The 18,922-nt window shown below is 57.9% G+C and overlaps 1 protein-coding gene across 1 annotated transcript; it reads left to right on the top strand.

Moving 5' to 3' along the window:
* Window positions 1-566: 566 nt before the first annotated feature.
* On the top strand, window positions 567-12,852 carry GUCD1 (guanylyl cyclase domain containing 1). Its single transcript, XM_056120830.1, has 6 exons — window positions 567-815; window positions 6,477-6,561; window positions 7,491-7,656; window positions 8,800-8,891; window positions 9,977-10,218; window positions 10,895-12,852. Exons 1-6 carry the CDS (start codon window positions 773-775, stop codon window positions 10,984-10,986), a joined length of 720 nt encoding a protein of 239 aa, XP_055976805.1. The 5' UTR covers window positions 567-772; the 3' UTR covers window positions 10,987-12,852.
* The last annotated feature ends 6,070 nt before the right edge of the window (window positions 12,853-18,922 follow it).

The raw sequence follows: 18,922 nt of genomic DNA, 5'->3' as shown, positions 1-18,922 counted from the left end.
TGGGGAGAGGGGAAAGGATGGGATTCAGGTGTCGGGCCGGTTTGCGTTTCCAAAGCACCCCACACCAGGAAGGGGGGATACACTGCCAGGCGGGGATACAGGGCCTGGGCCATCGCCTCGGGGGCGGCAGACGGTGGGGGCAAGGGCCGGGACATCCCTGCACGTTTGAACCTTTGGAAGCCGGCGCCGTCAGGTAAGGGGCGCCCGTATCCCACTTGGAGAAGCTGGGCCAGGGAGCCAGAGTAGGTGCAGGCCTTCCGGAGCCGCACGGCGCTTAGAGCTGGACCAGGCCTGAGCCCTGCAGCAGGCCAAGAAAGAGGGGCCGGGCAGAGGCGGAGCTTGCCAAGGAAAGCACCTCCCGGGAGCCGCTCAACGCCGGCTACCAGGGCTTCGGGGGCGGGGCCCCGGGAGAAGGGCGGAGCTTCCTGGGAGGGCCGGCGGCCGAAAGGGGCGGAGTCTCCAGGACAGCGAATGGTGGGGCCTCTAGGGAGGGGCGTCATGGGAGGGGCGGGGTCTTCCACTGCCGGCCCTGGCGGAGGGGCGGGGCTTGCGGAAGGGGCGGGGCCTGCATCCCGGCCGGGAAGGGCCGGGGCGGGGCTTGGGGGTGGCCTGGCTGCTCTCTGTCCCCTTCTCTCCACCCGGGTGACGGCGGCCGCGGCGGAGGCGGCGGCGGAGGAACCCGACACGCACCGGCTCGGCTCCCACTCCAGCCGAAGCCGAAACTGCAGCCGGCGCCGGGCCGGGGCCATGGGCTCCCCGCGCCGTTCGGGTCATGAGGACGGAGGCGGAGACAGCGGGGCATCCGCTCGAGGCGGGTTAGTGTCTTCCCAGGGCCCGGCCCCCACCTCGAGGAGCAAGGGGGGACCCCTCGCTAGCGCGGGGCAGGGTCTGGGTGCGCGACCTTGGGGCGACCGCTGCCTTTGGTGGGGGGCCTAGAGTTTTGCAGCGGAACCTAGCCAAGTGCACGATTCGCCTTGGCGCCCTATCTCCCTGGCCCGGGTCACTTGGGGTTTCCTGGTACTCCAAGGGCTGCGATTCGATGGAGTAGCCAATAGCGGTGGGGGGGGGGAGAGCAAAGACGCCACTTTCTCCAGAAACGAAAGATCCTGGTGCTCAAGCCGCGTGGGAGACCTCCTGGAGGACTCGGGGGGAACGAGGATCCCCGAAAGGCGAGGGACTTGCTGAGAGCGCCGATGGGGGGGCCTTCTGATCGCTGTGGGTAGGCCCCCTGATTTCTTCGGCCATGGCCTGAGTTCTTTCGGGCAGAAAACCAAGACTGTGGGCCTGGGTTTGCTGTCCTGAACAGGAGAGTTGGGGAGGTGCAGGGAGGGGGTGGGGCGAACGTAAGCAGCAATTCCAGCTTTTAAGCCACCGAGAAGAGAAAGTGAGAGGTTAACACAAAGTGGGACCATGCAGTGTGTCCCCGCGTCCAGGGAGTGCGCTCCTGTGACCCTGTGGAGGAGGGGCTGATGCTTTCCTGGTGTTTGCACTTCTGCGCCTCCCACTTTGTGGTGTCCCTTTCGAGTCTGGTGGCGTCGTGGCTTCCATTTGTGGGAGCTTTCTATGAGCAGGCACTGTGCTGAGTTGTTTACTTCTGGTGCCTGGGATCGAATCCAGGGCTTCACAATCAAGGCAAGTGTCTACCACTGAGCTGTATCCTGGGCCCTGTACTGCCTGGTGAATCCTCAGAAGTCATCCATGTTACCATTCATTGTTATTTGCATTTTGCACATAAGCAGATTCGGGCTGAGAAGGGTTAATTATCAAGGGGCCAATGGCTGCTGGTCTTCCTTGGCTCTACCTGCCAGCCCAAGGCCTTCCGGGAAGGCCCCAGATCTCAGGTGGGAGAGGCCCCGGCTCTAAGCATCAACGTCTGGTAACGGCTTTGGGATGGGAAGGCCTCGCCTATCCTTATCACCCCCACAGCAGTGTCTCTGGGCCCCTCTGGGCTGACCTGCCAGTGCTGACATCAGCCATGTGGCAATGTGCAGCCCTCTGGGCCTCAGGATCAAGGGGTTCTGGGGATTGGGGCCAGACTAGGAGGGGCAGTGGAGTCGCCAAGTACCCTGGAGACAGCTGTTCTGTGCCATAATTATAGCTGGCATAGGGGAAGGTGCAGTCATAGTCCAGCCCTGGCCAGAGAGGGTCCAGCTGGAGCTGAAATAAGACACAGCAAGAGGGGAGCTGAGAAGAGGGACAGAGTCTGAAGCTTAAGGGGGTCATTGTGACAAGGTGGCTCTGGGCATTTCGAGGCATAATTAACAATAAAGGGCCTGGAGGAGGCAGGTGCAACCCCCGCCACCCTCCTCCTCTTCTGCTCCATCCCCACCTTCTACCACTCACATCCGTCTGCTGGGAAAGCAGACAGCACCTCAAGTACTCTGTTTTGAGAGAGAACAGAGCGTTTGGGCTTTGGGAAATGGATGACAGCATTCCAAGTTAAGATGAACAAGAGAAAAGGCTGGGGAGGAAAACACGCAGTTCCTGGGGTTCTCAAGAAGAGAGGCTCTGCAGTCTGTGGGGCTGCAGCTGTCTGAGATGAGTCGCTGGAGGGCAAGGCTTGGGTCTTACCACCTTTGTGTCACCGGCACCTACAGCACCTACGCTAGTCAGCCCTTTCTCCCACCAGGTGTTTTATTGCATCACTTGTAAGCATCGGACCAGAGGCCCTGGGAGTATCAATAAACAAGGCTAACAAATTCTTTCCCTGTGAGAAGCTTGTCGGAGTCTGGTGAGGAGTGAGTAGCTTTAGGATGTTCTTATTACTTTGGCTGAAGGAAACAGGAGACTGTGAAGGCCGCCGTCACCTTGAAGGCATAGCCAGGAAAAGCCTCTCCGAGGAGCTTTAGAGCTGGAACCCGAATAGCAAAGAGCAGCAAGGGAAGGAAAGTGCCAGATAGAGCTGCGGATCTAAAGGACCTGGGGTGGTATGGAGCTTGATGGGATCCTAGGGCGACCCAGAGGGCAGGTGTGGGCTAAGGACCCAGGTGAGGCTGTAGGTGGGGCAGGGCCTTGCTGGTCACAGTATAGGGTGGAACTTGATTCTAGGAGCAGTGGAAAACTGGATAGGACCCCTCTGGCTGCGCATGGTAGAAATGGGCCAGGGTGGGGGTAGAGTTTGGGAGAGGGCCACTGCAGGGCAGGAGTCGGGCAGGATGAAGCCTTCGGGGCTGAGGCCAGGGGCATGGGGGGGAGGGAAGATGTGCAAAGTCCTTGAATAAAGAGTCTGGTTCCTTAATGTTTCGAAGGGTCACACCTGGCAGTACTCAGGGGCCGTATATGTGGCCCTGGGGACTTAACAAGGGCCAGCTGCGTGCAGAGACAGGCACCTGTACCTCTCTACTATCTCTCTGGCCTGCTAAACTATCTGTAATGTCATCAGTTATCCTTTTTTATTTTTCGGTTTGGGGGCCACACCATGTTTACCTCTGGGGGCTATTCCTGGCTCTGTGACCCCTGGCAGTGCTCAGTGGTGCTAGGGATCCAACTGGTATTGGCCACATGCAAGGCAGGATCCTTACCCTCTCTGGCCTTGTTGGTTTTCGAGGCACCTGGACTTGGACAGAGGCAGGAACAGACTCGGCCCTGCCTGGGTTCAGCGTGCAGGCCCAACTGGGTGGTGAGGAGAGTTGCTGTCAGCACCTGCCAGGAAAGGGCTTGGCGTTCTTTTTTTCTTTTTCTTTTGGGGTTTATCTGGTGATGCTTCGGACTTACTCCTGGCCCGGTTCTGAGGAATCGTTCTTCTTGGCTGCCTAGGTTTGAACCTGGGTTGGCCATGTAGCAAGGCAAGCACCTTACCTTCTGGACTCTCTCAGCGCCAGGCTTGACAGTTTGGCTGAGTGCTTCTCGCCTTTATGTTACAGGCTAACAGTCCGTTCCATTAAGGAGGAAGCAGGCCCTGAGTGGTCAAGTGCCACCGCTTAGGGGGACCAAGCAAGTGGGTGGCCTGCAGTTGCTCATGCTAGCCTGCATTCCACGGGTCCTGTTACAGGTCCTTAGAGGGGAGGGGGGAGGGGCAGAGTGGCCAGTGCAATGCAGTGCAGTGCAGTAAAGGAGCGGTCATAGATGCCTGCATCCTGAGAACCCACATCAGCCCCCATGTGGTGGAGATGCAGGTAAAGGTGTGGCCAACCAGGGACCCTGGGGCGGTGGCTTCTGAGCCAGGCCTGCAGGGCTACGGAGGGTTTCAGCGTGGAAGAGTAGGAACATGGAGCCTGTTCCAGACAAGGGGCTACTCAGACTGACGAGGGGGCAGGGCGATGGTCAGGATGGGTGCCAGTGTGGTCACGCAGGGAGCCAGGCCGTGGTCAGGGCAGGTGGGCTCCTGGGCAGCTCCGCACAGTTTGTTCTCAGGTTCAAGAGCCGATGAGGGGATGGGAAGCCTGTCCTGATTCTTTTTTTGTGTGTGTGCTTTTTTTCTTTTTGGGGTCACACCCAGTGATGCACAGAGGTTACTCATGCACTCAGGAGTTACTCCTGGCGGTGCTCAGGGGACCATATGGGATGCTGGGAATCGAACCCGGGTCGGCTGTGTGCAAGGCAAACGCCCTACCCCCCGCTGTGCTATTGCTCCAGCCCCTGTCCTGATTCTTCAGGCTCAGCGTGGTCCACGTGCACCCAAGAGCAGGCAGGCCTGGAAGCTGTGTGCAGATTTGCCCTGTCCTGGGACATCATTATGTGCCCTTCCCCTCTGCCCTCTGTTCCCCCACACACCCCTGTTTTTCTCACACTTGTGCCTGAGGACAGTGACCCATCTGTCCCTCACCACCACATCTCCAGGTCACATGCCAGGCACTTACTAAGCTCTTGGGAAATACTTGTCAACTGAATGACTGAGTCAGGCCAAAGTCCCCTGGTTTAGAGATGGCCCCGCAGGGTTATAGAGGAAGTTGGAGTCGGTTGCTCAGCTTATGACCCTGGAAGCGGGGCTGGGACACCTGCGTCAGGCTCCTCCTTCCTTGTTCCCAGTGGAGCAAGGACAGACCGAGAGGTCACTCAGGGTACTAATCACATTCCATAAAGAAATTACCAGGATGCCCAGTCTTATTTTTCTTTTCTTTTATTGATTTTTTGTTGTTGTTGAATCACCGTAAGATAGCCCATTACAAAGCTGTTCATGATTGGGTTTCAGTCATACCGAGTTCCAACACCCATCCCTCCACCAGCAGACATTTCCCAGCGCCAGTGTCCCCAGGTTCCCTCCCATCACCTCCCACCCCACCCTCCAGCTTGCCTCTGAGGAAGGCACTTTTCTTCTCTCTCTCTCTCTCTCTCTCTCTTTCTCTCTCTCTCTCTCTCCCTCTATCTCCCTCCCTCCCTCCTCCCTCTAGGGCACCCAGTACTTATTTTTTATTTATTTAATTATTTATTTGGCTTTTTAGGTCATATCCGGCGATGCTCAGGGGTTACTTCTGACTCATGCACTCAGGAATTACTCCTGGCGGTGCTCGGGGGACCATATGGGATGCTGGGAATCAAACTCGGGTCGGCCATGTTGGCTGCGTGCAAGGCAAACGCCCTACCCGCTGTGCTATCGCTCCAGCCCCAGTACTTATTTTTAAATGTAGGAGTGCTGCTATTTATTCAGCCATCGATTAAGCTGATTGAATTGGGCATGAGCTCCACATTGCACCCAGTCTTTAAGGCGATCTTCACCCTATGGTGGCCCTGTGGGCTTCGGAGTCAGGCTTAGCTAGAACTCAGTCCTGGATATCTGTTGAGCCCCCTTAGAGCCGTGACTCTGGCCCTCAGTTGGAGCTTCCTTTCTTCAGGACGATAGTACAGTGGGTAGGATGCCTGCCTTGCTTGTGACCTACTGGAGTTTGATCCCCAGCATCCCTGGTGGTCCCCCAAACCCCTTCAGGAATGATCCCTGTTCACAAAGCCTGGAGTAAGTCCTGAGCATGGCTGGGTATGACCTAAAAACCCCCCAAAACACAAAAAACAAAAAAATACCAAAACCCCAAACAAAAACCCCATAAGAAAAGGACTTGGGACGGAGAGAGGGAGAGGGAGGGAGGGGGGAGAGGGGGAGGGCCTGCGGGGCTGAGGGCATGCAGAGGGGGCTGGCTGTGAGGTAGCAGTGTCGGGGAAGGGAGATCTCAGGGCAGGAGTTAGCACTGGCACCTGTGGCACCTCTGGGGACTGGACAGGGGAGTCCAGGCCGAAGTATGCAAATGCCCAGAGCCTGAGGGACCAAAGCTGGTACAGATTCTGCCTGGAGGGCAACTGGTGGGGTGAAGGGAAGCTGGAGCAGGAAGTGCTGGGGCAGGATGCGCCAGCCTCAGGTGCTTTCCTAAAAGGTATAGGAACCAGCCCAAGGCGGGGATTTGGGGAGACCGAACTGCTCTTGTTAGGGGATGGGGATCCCTGCTGCTCCAAGGATGAAGGATGAGGGTAGGGGTGGAGTGGGGACCGGAACCTGTGGCAGTCATCTCGGGGATGGCTGTGACCCCTGGGTGTGTGTTTCCGTGTAGGAGACTTTGTGCAGCTGCCCGTGCCCATCATCCAGCAGCTCTACCACTGGGACTGTGGCCTGGCCTGCTCCAGGATGGTGCTGCGGTGAGTAGCAGCCCCCCTCCCTGCCCTCCACCTGCTCTGCCTTGGTGGGGTTTGTCCGCGTGCTGTCCTCGGCTGGGGCCTAGGGCAGCCCTGCCTGTCACCATGGACTTAGTCACGTGCAGAATGCCACAAGGGGTGGACCAGGTCTTCTGCGTCTTCACTCTGAGAATGACCAGGGAGGTCCCACGTGCCTGGCCACGAGGGGCCCCATGACTGGGACAGTGGGGAGAGGGCTTTGCCCACCTGGCCCTGGGCTCCTGGGAGACCAGGGCATGAGAGTGGACTGCTGAGTTGAGGCTGATTGAGCATCAGAGGGACCTTGACCGCAGGGTCTGGAGGGATAGTGGCCGTCACTGGTAGGTAAATTGGCTGGCGGCATTCTGGAACCCTGGAAGAGAAGGTTCACCGAAAGGATTCTCTGATTGGAGCTTGGAAAGCCACCCATGTGGTATGAGTGCCTCAACTGAGAGACAAAGCTAACGAAGCCCGAGAGAGAGAGGGTGGTTGCTTGCCCAAAGGATGTAGTCCGCAAGAGAGGCTGTGGATTGATTTATGAGGTGCCGGGAATCAAAACCCGGTCAGCCGTGCGCAATGCAAACACCATGCCCACTGCTCTATCTCTCTGGCCCAGAGACACTATCTGTGGGTTTAATCACGTCTACAAAAATACCTTCACAACTCCATCCGGATTAGTGTCTGATTGACTAGCTGGAGACCGTGGCCTAGTAAGTGGACACCTGCCCTGCGCACACCCCACCCCGCAGGTTGTGCCCAGCATGTGGGCAGGTCACAGGGTTCCTCGCAAAGGATGGCGACTCCCTGGGGGGGAGGGGGTGCTTGGACCGGGGCGCCCAGGCCCGAGGATGGAGGGCGACTTGGACCCGCTTGCCCTGGCGGGGACGCCCACCTCAGCAGCCCCCCTGCCACAGGTACCTGGGCCAGCTGGACGACAGTGAGTTTGAGGGCGCCCTGCAGGAGCTGCAGCTCACCAGCAGCATCTGGACCATTGACCTGGCCTACCTGATGCGCCACTTTGGCGTCAGGCACCGTTTCTGTACCCAGACCCTGGGCGTCGACAAGGGCTACAAGAACCAGGTGAGCAGTGGCTGCCCAGCCCTCACCAGGTGCAGGCGTTGGGAGAGGGTGTGGCCAACGCCCGGACCCTAAAGAATGTCCCGGAGGGCAGAGACCAGGGAGGAGTGGCGGTCACTTGCGGGCAGGACTTGGGAGCTGGCCACGCAGGTGACCCTGAGGTCTGGCCTGCACAGGATGATCCCCAGCAGCGAACTGGGTCCCCGCCGGTCCCTCTCACCCCCGTGCCCACCTGCCCTCCCACCTACCTTTGACAGCACTTCAGGGTGGGCAGGACAGTCCCTCGGGCCCCCTCCCGCAGCCTTCTCTGCCGCCCCTCAGCACAGGGCTGGGCCCAGGCCTGGAGACGTGTCGGCCTCTCTGGCCTTGTGTGGCCTCATCTGCCCCCTCTCGGGACGGCTGGCTCCCAGCATGTCATTGGTATTCTGGAAGAAAACCTACAGTGTTGTCTCTGCTTTTTCAATCTTCCCTGTGGAAAAAGAGCGCTGCCGTGGCCTGGCCAGCACACCGTCACACTTTCCCTCCCCAGGCAGCTGGCGTCAGTCTTGCCTGCCACAGAGGCAGATCTCAGCCCAGGCTCTGAAACTCAGCAACACAGACAGAGGCACAGCTGGCCTCGTTGGCAAGAAGATGGTCGCACAATGGCCAGTGCTGGTCAGCCGCGCCTTTGAACCCTCCAGGCCAGGGGAAGAAGGCTTATGGATCTGGTTTGGTCCCTGTGGCCACGAGGCAGAGAAAAGGGCCCAGGAGCGGAGTCTCTTCTGCCTCCCTCCCCCACGCCCCTTCCACCCCAGGGGCTCCTGCCCCCTTCAGTTCCCTGCATCAAGCAGGTTATTGTCCTGTGGATCTTGCCTGGCTAAGCGGAAGGGTTGAGTGGTAGCAGAGTGTGCTGGTGGACTCAGCCATGTCCTTTGCTCGTTCCCTACCCTCACGCCCACGTCCCCCAGAACACCCAAGCCCGAGTGTGACTGACTCCCCAGAGCTGCCAGCCACACCAGGTTACAGAGGTGGCTTTCTGCCAGGCCGGGCTGCATGTGCCAAACCTGTCTCTCACTCGCCCCGCTCCCTCTCCTGCCCTTTGCTCTGCCCGGAGGAGACGAGGGCAGTGAGGGTGGACACCCCTCGAGTCTGCCTGTGTCTCCCCAGTCCTTCTACAGGAAGCACTTTGACACGGAGGAGACGCGGGTGAACCAGCTGTTTGCACAAGCCAAGGCCTGCAAGGTGCTGGTGGAGAAATGGTGAGACCCCTCCTCTCCCCCCCCCTTCCAGTGTGTCTGCCCCATTGTGTGTGGGCGTCAGGGGCAGCCAGGGCTTCCGACCCAGGGGGCTGTGGACCCTGATGTGCCCTTGAGCTCGGGCTTTCCTGTCCATTAAAGGGGACCCCGGGGATGATGTGGCCTGCTCTGTAGAAAGCCCTCGCCTGGGTGGCCCGAATCAGGGCTTGGAAGGACAAACTCCGGACAGTTTTCAGGCTGCCCCAAGAACAGGAAGCGCAGTGCGGGCGGGGTGGCAGGCAAAGGAGCCGCTGAGAGCAATGTGGGGCAGGTCCTGCTCTCCCCTGCTCACACAGACGTGGGGGTGGCGTCAGACGGGCTGTCAGGGGAGCGTCTTTGGGCTTCCTGCTCTCTCAGCTCCCCAGTTGTCTCCCTTGGACCACTCAGTACTCCTTTTTTTCCTTGCACATTTTCTTTTTGTTAATAACAAAAATGTGGCCATATGGTTGGCAGTTAGGAAAACAGGAGACCGTCTTCATGTGCCTTTTGTCCCCTGAGCTCTCACTGGGCATGACTGGTGCTGTCCCCATTCCTCAGGTGGGGAGCCCAAGGGTGGGGAAACGTGAGCTGCCCAGGGGCCCCGGCACCGGCGTCTCGGTGGGGCTGTGATGCCAGGCGGTTGGCTCTGCGGGCCTGGGGCGTTCCCCGGGAAACGCTGCTCATCAGCCCTTCCTGGGCAGCCCCTTCTGCCCTGGAGCCCGGGGTGAAAACGGGAAAAATGGCCCTTTCAGAGCAGCATTTGATCCTGAAGCTGGCAGAGCCACACCTGGCTCAGACTCGGGCAACTAAGTTGGACGGAAAACTTGCCTGACCTACTGCACATGTTGCAGAAGGCAAAACGCCCGCGATGTCACTCACCAGGCCTGGGCCTGGGGCCCCTCTGTAGAGGGCCTGAGATGGCCAGCCTGTCTTTGGGCACCCCCACTGCCCCGTGGTTGGCCCCGGGCCGAGCCTGAGCCCTGAGACGAAGCAGGGGCCTCCTCCGCCGAGCTCAGGGTGGGGATGAGCCGGGCCCGAAGCCCGGGGGCTGACCCGTGTCCTGCCCACAGTGCCGTGAGTGTGCAGGACATCCAGGCGCACCTGGCCCAGGGCCACGTGGCCATCGTGCTGGTGAACTCGGGGGTGCTGCACTGCGACCTCTGCTCCAGCCCTGTCAAGTACTGCTGCTTCGCCCCCAGCGGCCACCGCTGCTTCTGCCGCACCCCTGACTACCAGGGCCACTTCATCGTGCTGCGCGGCTACAATCGGGCCACCGGCTGCATCTTCTACAACAACCCGGCCTACGCCGACCGTGAGTGTGGCGGGCAGCGTAAGGGAAGGGTGGCGGGGAGGGGGATGTGTTCCCCACCGGCCTGCCGCGGTTGGCTGGGCCTGCCCTCACACTGCCTCTCCGCCGGGCGCCACCCCTGCTGCGCCCCCGGCTCCCTCTAGCCCCTGGGCAGGCCCCTGCTCCTCTCCACTGCTTGGCCCCACCTGGCCACCTGCTGCTGCAGGCTGCAGCCCTTCCAGGACAGCCGCACACTTGGCACAGGGGAAGCCTGCCCAGCTGTAACCCCAGCCCCTGCCCCAGCCTTGTCCAGGGCTCCCACTCCCCAGGGAATGGGGAAGGACTGACACAAACTCACTGTGTGTGTGTGTGTGTGTGTGTGTGTGTGTGTTGAGAACAGTGCTTAAAGTCTGCCGTGACTGTGTGCGAGTGTGTGTGAGTGGGGAACACCTGACACAAACTCACCGTGTGTATGTGTGTGTGTGTTTGCGTGTGTGTGTGTGTGTGTACGTCTCTGAGTGTGCATGTGCAGAGGCTGAGAACAGTGCTCGAAATCTGCCGTGGGCAAGGGGGGCTGGCTGGGTGGAAGACCCGCGTGGCCAGGTGGGCGGGACAGAACCGGCTCTCCCCGCTCCCTGCGAACAGGCCGTGGCACTGCCCACCACACGCTGCCCTCACTCTGCCCTCCCGCCCCTCACAGGAATGTGCAGCACCAGCATCAGCAACTTTGAGGAGGCCAGAACCAGCTACGGCACGGACGAAGACATCCTCTTTATCTACCTGGACAGCTGACTGCGGGCGCCTGCGTGCCCACACCCTTAGCTCGCCCCCGCTGCTCCCCGCCGGGCCTGCCCGGGAGGCTCTGCCCTGGGCCCCGAGCAGTGACCTGGGCCTGTGCGGCCCAGCCCGGGGCGCTGTAGGAGACGGCATGTGCACGCCTGCATCGCCTGCTCGTGCCACACCCTGTATGCCCCCTCCAGTTGCTGCAGGAGCCCCAGAGCATCTGGGCAGAGCCTCCTCTGGGCATGGTCCTGTGAACTGCCAGTGGGCATCTCAGGGCTCCTGGGTCACAGAGAGACCTGAGCCCTTCTCTCTGCCAGCCCAGGATTGAGCCCCGGGGATGCCCTTTGCGGGGACAGCAGCTGTGTGCCAGGAGGCAGTTGCTGGCCTTAGCCCCGCTCTGGGCTGCTCAGACCTTCCCAAGAACCACCCGTTCCCCTCCCCCCTGGAAGTGCTGCAGACCCCCCCCCCCACCCCGGACCCCTCCACTCCCACCTTCCTGGGGCTGGTTGCAGGGCAGAAATGACTCAGGCCCCTCACAGCCCTCCTGGTACTCCAGCCCTCCAGGGGGAGGAGGGCACTGGCTGAATGTGCTCCCAGAATACCTGACCCCGAGGGCCAGGAAGAGCTGCCTGCACCCCAAAGATCCCCCGCCCGACCCTCACCCATGTCCTAAGCTGAGAGCACTGCGTTGGGCAGGCCGGCGAGCGAGGGAGCCCGACCCGCGTTCCTGAGGGGCTCCCGGCCCGGTGCTCACAGCAGGACCCTGTGCTCTGAGCGCCCCAAACTCTTCCTCTTCCTTTTGCCTTTTCCACTGGCACGTGGTTGCTTCTTTGAGATTTTTGTGTTCGCTTTTACAGGAGGGGCAGCTCACCCTCGAGTTAGACAATAATAGTGAGCTGTAGGTACTGGACGCCTCGATGGGGCCAGGGCCGGGTCTCCCGAAGTGAGGATGGTCCGCCACTCGGGGACTGGAGGCGCTGTGGCCAGGGCCCTGCCCCTCACAGGCAGAACATGGTCCAGCCGGGGATAGTTTGCCGAGGACCGTGGGAAAGGGGTCTGGAACCGAGTTCTGTGACTGAAAGATAAGGGAAAGCGATCATTCCCGAAGGGGCCTGCTCTAACGGGGGGCCATGGACCCAGCAGCCCCCTGCCCTGCACCCCTGCATCTTGGTCTTCCAGTGCCCAGGGCACAACACCATGGCAGCTGCTACCCTCCCCCAAACTAGAGATGACGCCTCCGCACTCACTCCCCTCAGCCGCAGGACATCAGACCACACCCCACTGCCCTCCACACCAGGCGCAGCTGGGGCTCCCGGGGCAGTGCTATGAGCCAGGCAGCCACCCTGGGCTTCATCTCTTGCCTTAATGCTGGGCAATCCCAGACCCCAGTGGGCCCCAGTTCCACAACCAGGGGCGTCCCGGAGGCCCTCTGTGGGGTGTGAGCATCCTCAGGGCACAATGAGGCGAGAGAAAGGGACATCTTCAGGGAGGCTGAGTGTGAGGTCAGCCTCCACTGAGTGATGGGGACACCTCGGGCCCCCTCCGGAACCCGGGACGCTCTGTCTCCCGGCTGGGAGCATGTGGCTTTTCTGGGCGCCCACGTGGAAGATGAAGGAGCCAGCAGCTTGCCCCGGAGATGGGGCCGAGGCAGGGGCCATGCTAGTGGATACAGGGAGCTAATGCCCACAGCACATGGCACCCGGGGCCGAGGACCCCCAGTCCCTGCAGCCACGTGGGACTGGTTAGCTTGGTTCACCCCAGCTTCATGGGAACAAAAGGGATCTTTTGCATTGCGGAGATTTTATACATAAATATATTTTGTTTGTAACGAGCCATTCTCAATAAACATTACTGCAAAATGATGGCAGCCCCTGACCTGTGGTCGGCAGTTCTTGTCTCCTTTCCTGGTTCTCAGCAGGAGCGTCCTTGGTTGCCAGCCCAGGTTTTGCTGGGCCTGGAACCCTGTTTGCTGCTTCTGTTCAGGCTGGTGCCTGCCCTGCGGGAGAGAGGGCCCAAGAGCCCCGCTTCTCCGGTTTCTAGTGAGCGTATGGGGTTGTTGGTGAGGGAGGTAACCAGAGGAAGGGGAGCCCCGTGGATAGGACTCCAGCTCTCTGCACCTCCAACCAGCCACCCCTTTGGGCTGTGCTCAAATTCTGCTCTGACCCCGGTGAGCACCAAAGCTGAAGTGTGTGAGTATCGCAATCAAGTCTGCCACCCCCAGTTCTGCGAAAGGGAAGGGGGCAAAGAAACTTGTAAAGAATAACCTGGTAGGGGCTGGGGTGATAGTACAGCGGGTAGGGCGTTTGCATTGCACGCGGCCAACCCGAATTCGATTCCCAGCATCCCATATCGTCCTCCAAGCACCGCCAGGAGTAATTCCTGAGTGTAGAGCCAGGAGTAACCCCTGAGCATCGCTGGGTGTGACCCCAAAAAAGCAAAACAAACAAAAAAAAGAGAAATCTGGAAGCCTCAGGCTTCTTCATCTCCTTCTTGAAGCCGGTAGAGCCAGAACTAGCACTCTGGGGTGGGGTGGGGTTGCCTGTCTCCAGACCCTGGCCCTGCTGACTGCTCCCAGCCCTCCCAGGAAGTTCTCAACAAAACAGACTCCAGCTGTGCTGATAGACTGAGGGGTGCCAAACTCGAGTGCCAGACAGCGCTGCAAATGCTTCCACACATATGGCCTACAGCTTGAGGCCCTTGGCGGCTCGCTCCCCCCCGCCCGGCCCCATCCCACCCTCCCTGGCCGCAGTGAGAGAAGGGGCCCAACCCCGAGTGAGTGGAGCAGGCACTAATGTAAGGCCTCTGAATGAGCAGGGAGAAAGCAGAGGAGGGCTGTGTTGTAGTAAGAGGGTGAGACAGGCTGGGTGCTGAGTCTGCAGTAGAGCTAGGAGCCCAGAGCATGCCAAGTGGGACAGTCTGCGGACTCCGGGGTGGGGCAGGGGCATGGGCCCGCAGGGAGCCAAGGGTACCATCCAGAGCAGAGGTCAAGGTGTGGTTGAGCCTGCTATTGGCCAGGGCTGTAGTTGCCACCCCAAGGCTCAGCTGAGGCTGGAGCCTCAGTTTTCTCTGGTGGACTGTGGACAGGTGGTGAACTCAGAGCCACTGGCGGCAGGTGTGGTGGGCGGGGCGGCCGGAGTACCCGGGGGTGGGAAGAGGCATTGCTCTGTGTTGGTTAGGAGTGAGAGTTGCTGCTGCACACACAGGGTTCGGGTGTGAGCAGCAGCAGGCCTGGGTCCCTGGAGGGCATGTTTCGAACCGCCCAACAGAGCCAGGAATGCCCCCCAGAGACCATTTGCCAGCATGCCCCGAGGCATACCTTCAGAATCCCCCTAGGGGAGGCTGGATAACGGGGTGCAGACGCTGCACGCACAGTGCCTCTGAGAAGTCCTGCATGTGAAGCAAAGGCTCTGAAAATCCTCTGGCACCTGGGGGTTAGGGCCCAAACGCCTCAGCCATGGGCTTTGTGACACTGGTGTTCTGTGAAATACACGGAAGCCTGGGTTGACTATTCATGCAGTCTGAGGGGACGGGGGGAGCTCTGGGGGCCAAGGACACCGCTCAATGAGCTCCAGACACAGCCCTAGCCCCGTCATGGTACTTTCCTCAGCCCGGGCCCAGATCACATTTAGAAGCAAACCTCGGGCGGGTTGAGTTTCCCTCCCCACCCCAAGTAGAACCCCAGCAGCTGAACACCTCCAGAACACAACCACAGCCATACTCAAGGCCACTCTCCACAAGCTTGGATGAGCCTCACCTACAAGGGAACTGCAGAAAAATCCAAGTAGGTGGGACCCGTGTCTGAGATCTCCAAGCCCACTTGGAACAGGACTGGGCCTCCTCCCCCAAGCTTCCCAGTTTTCCAGTAGCTTGGCAATCACACCCACAATTGCCTCCAATGCCATATAATCTTATCAACAGCCAAGACCCAGAGACTATGGAAATAAAGCTCCCGGAAGAGAGTGACACAGAACGTCCTAGAGCGCTCGGCTGCATTATACTCTACCGACCAATGCACCAAAAGTAGCACACATTTGTTTGGGTTTAACATACAAGTTTGTAATCTCTTATACAAGGGCTTAAATGAATCCAGGATGAAATACAGCAATCTTCACACACTTTCCTCTTATGATAGTGAGAAGGTGCACGGTGGTGGGATTGGTGTTCGAATATTATCTGTAATGAACTATTGTGAACAACTTTCTAAAAATAAAATATATTTTAAAAAAAAGAAGCGACCCTTAGGGACATAGCGGTGTTCAGAGTCAAGAAGTGAATCCTAAAAAAAAAAAAGTGAATCCTAAAAAAAAAAAATGTGAATCCTGAGTTCTGGAGTCAGAGCAGAGTTTATCTGGGCCTGGGCTCCTTCCTGTGGGGGGAAGTCTGGCATGCAGAAAGAATTGCATGCAGCCAACCTAGGTTGGATCTCCCAGACCCTATATGGTCCCCTGAACCATACAGGCCCTCCAGGAATGATCCCTGAATGTATAAGCAGGACTAAGCCCTGAGCACTCTTGGGTATGGTGCCCCCAAACCAAAACTAAAGTCTGGCCTGTGGCCTGGATTCCCAAGGAGAATGGAGTGGGAAGGACCTTCTCTTCTTTCTGACAGGCTGGGCCATTCCATGTTTGGGGCATACATCTGGATGCCCTCCTCCAGCTCCAGAACAGAATTGAGGATCACAGCAAGTTGCTGAGTTAATCACTCTGCCTGGTGGCTGGTCCCAGGGACAGGAGCTGGGGCATGCAGATGTGCCTGTCACTGTCCTGTCACTGTCCTCCTGTTGTTCATCAATTTGCTCGAGTGGACCCAGTAACGTCTCCATTGGAGACTTTGTTGTTACTGTGTTTGGGATATCGAATACGTCACAGGTAGCTTGCCAGGCTCTGCCGTGTGGGTGAGATACTCTCGGTAGCTTGCTGGGCTCTCTGGGAGGGGCGGAGGAATCAAACTCGGGTTGGTCATGTTGGCTGCATGCAAGGCAAACACCCTACCACTGTGCTATCGCTCCAGCCCGCAGATGTGCCTATCCAAGGAAAAACCTAAGTGCCAGGAGAGAGACACCCCCAACCCCGTGCATCAGCGCCAGCAGCTTCTCTATCCTCTCTTCTCTCCCCTCTCCCTCTTCACTGCCCCTCCCTGCTTGTCTGCCCTGATGTCTCCCTGAGTATAGCTGCCTGAGGATTCCCCTCTCCCCAACCCTACTGCCATCTGGGGCTCCCGCAGTCCTGGGAGATCTGGTGAGTCGGCCTCCCCAAGCTATTTGAAGCCCCCCTAGGTTCATCTCATTCCACCCTCCCAACAGACCCTCGAGGCTCCAGGCTGGCCTTCTCCAGCATCTTCCCCCTGCCAATGTCCTAGACCTCAGGACCTTTGTACCTGTCATGCTTTCTCAACACCCTCCCTGGAGCTCTGCTCAGTGCCACCATTTTTATTGTTTATTTTAAATGTTTATTTAGTCACTATGAAGTAACAAAGTTATTCATGATTGGGGTTTCGGCATACAATGTTTCAACACCCATCATTTCACCATTGTCCACTTCCCTTCACAAATTGTCCACACCCTCCACCATTTGCTTCCCAGCCACCAGTCTGCTTCTATGAGAGGCGCTTTATATGTACATATATGTTTTTGCAATGTGATGTTGCTGACAGGGCTTCATCCATGACACTTTTCCACCTTTCAGCACCGCCTCTTCCGGGTTGAATGCGTCCCTTCCCCATAGATGTTGCCCCCTCTCTGTCCTATGTTTCCTACCAGTTCTCCTATATGCCACCATTTTATTTATTTATTTATTTATTTTTTGATTTTTTGATTTTTGGGTCACACCTGGCGATGCACAGGGGTTACTCCTGGCTCTGCACTCAGGAATTACTCCTGGCCATGCTCAGGGGACCATATGGGATGCTGGGAATCGAACCCGGGTCAGCCGCGTGCAAGGCAAACGCCCTACCCACTGTGCTGTCTCTCCAGCTTCCTTCATGCCACCGTTTTAAAAGGAGAAGCTCCACCCCTTCCTTCACATCTAGTTAGAGTCAGAAGCCCTGTTGGCCTCAGTTGGAAAGCAAAGCAGCCACAGAGCAAGGGAGCCGCACTCAGAAGGTGTTGGCAGTGACAGCTGCGTGGCGGGCTGAAACGGAGAGAGGATAGGGCAGAAACAGAGTGTGGATGCACCCTGGCCAGTGGCACGGACCCCTTCTCCTACCTCATGCTTCTCCTCCCCTGACTCCAGTCACTTTAGGGAGAAATGAGGACAAGGCTGAGCTCTTCCTGCACTCCGGGGAGGACCAAAGGTAATATCTGGGGGAGCTTTGGCACTGGAAGTGATTCAAATTTCTATACCTTGTCTTGATATGCATTCCAAAATCACCATCCTATGGGATCCATAGGTGGTGACGGGCTGGAGTGCCACTTCCACTGATGGGGCCTGAACACATTTCACAGTGGGGGAGAAATGACCCAATCCACACATTGTTTTTGTTGTGTCTGCATTGGAATGATGTATCGGAATTGATGCTCATCCTTTCAACTTCTAAGGGCCAGGGGTCCCCTCCAGCAACTGAGAGCTGCATGCACTTGTCTGAGGGCTAGGGGGAGAGATTCCCTCACCCTGGGCCTCCGACAGGAGGATAGGGACTAGCATGAATCCTTTATAACTTCTGATGTCCAAAACTTTCCCTGCATAGAAGATGACCTGAAAATGGGTCATCCTCTGAGATCCTGACAGTGGGGTTTTCACGCCTCCACCAGCTGGGTGCCCGATTAATCAAGACCAAAATCACAGTCTTGAGACCACAGCAGATAACTGCTTGTGTCATATCCCAGCAAGAGAAGCTGCTAGCCCCTTTTCACCTCTCCACCAAAAAAAAAAAGAGGCTGTCCTTCCCCTTTCTGGAATCCCTGGATAGGACGGGAGGCAGCGTTTTCTTCTGAGCGCTCGCTCCTAGCACACTCACATTAACTAACGTGTGAGCCAGTTCCTCTGAGAACAGAACCAGTCCAGCCCAGGTCCCCCACCAGCCAAAGGCAAAAGTCTTTTTGTTTATTTAGGGGGTAGGTTGAACCATGTCTGGTGATGTTCAGGGACTATTCCTTACCCTGTGCTCAGAAGTGGCCCCTGGCAGTGCTCAGGGGACCGTGTGCGGTGCCTTGAATTGAACCAGGGTTGTAGTAGATGTAACTGCACTCAAGGCAAGTGACTTTCTTCCTACACTATCCCTCTAGCCCAAAGGAATCTCATCTGCACGTTTGTATTTAATGCCATAGGTACTCAGGGGCTTTTCCTGGCTCTATGCTCAGGAGTGACCCCCAGCAGTGCTTGGGGGATTATCAGTGGAATTCAAGGCGAGTGCCTTTATGTCTTTATTACCTCTCTAGCCCCCAAAGGAGCCATTTAAAGCAGGAAAATCTCTGAGTGAGGGAATAATTGATTGGAGTCTCTGACAAAAGGAAGTATATTGCACCCTCAGGTACCCCTGCAGTTTTGAAACTTATGTCTCATTGACACAGTGACTATTTCAGACTCTTCTGTTGAAATCCAACATCTAGTCTAGGAAAGCCTCATTTATGAATGGAAATGGATGGAACATTCAAGAACACTGCCAGCTTGGCCTTAGTGACTCCTCAGCTAATCCTTGGAGCGGGAGCGACTTCTATTGTCTCTCCCTCCACCAAAGCAATGCTACTGACTCAGTGACTGCAGACTGTGCTGAAGCCTCTGGGTGCCCAGTGGGCTTCTGGGCGGCTCCCTGTTGGCACAGGTTGCCCGAAACCAAACATGGTCATAGAAGTTCTCTGTTCCAGGCCCTCACATAGCCCTGGGCCACTGCTCCACTTGGTCAGCCTGGGTGAATTTTTATTGACCCCTGGATGGTTTCCACTGGCCTCATTATCCGCTCTGTGGCTCAGAAAATCTCAAGCTGCTGGATTAAGGACACACCTCCTTGG

This window comes from Sorex fumeus, unplaced genomic scaffold (genome assembly GCF_029834395.1).
Source record: "Sorex fumeus unplaced genomic scaffold, SorFum_2.1 ptg000043l, whole genome shotgun sequence".
Lineage (NCBI taxonomy): Eukaryota > Metazoa > Chordata > Mammalia > Eulipotyphla > Soricidae > Sorex > Sorex fumeus.
This window is presented reverse-complemented; position numbering and strand designations above follow the sequence as displayed.

What these genes read in the sequence shown, in the direction of transcription:
- GUCD1 (XM_056120830.1), top strand. Translation starts at nt 773, where the DNA reads ATGAGGACGGAGGCGGAGACAGCGGGGCATCCGCTCGAGGCGG. An exon ending in TGCTCCAGGATGGTGCTGCG is followed by an intron (nt 6,562 to 7,490) that starts GTGAGTAGCAGC and finishes CCCCTGCCACAG; the next exon opens with GTACCTGGGCCAGCTGGACG. An exon ending in CAACCCGGCCTACGCCGACC is followed by an intron (nt 10,219 to 10,894) that starts GTGAGTGTGGCG and finishes CGCCCCTCACAG; the next exon opens with GAATGTGCAGCACCAGCATC.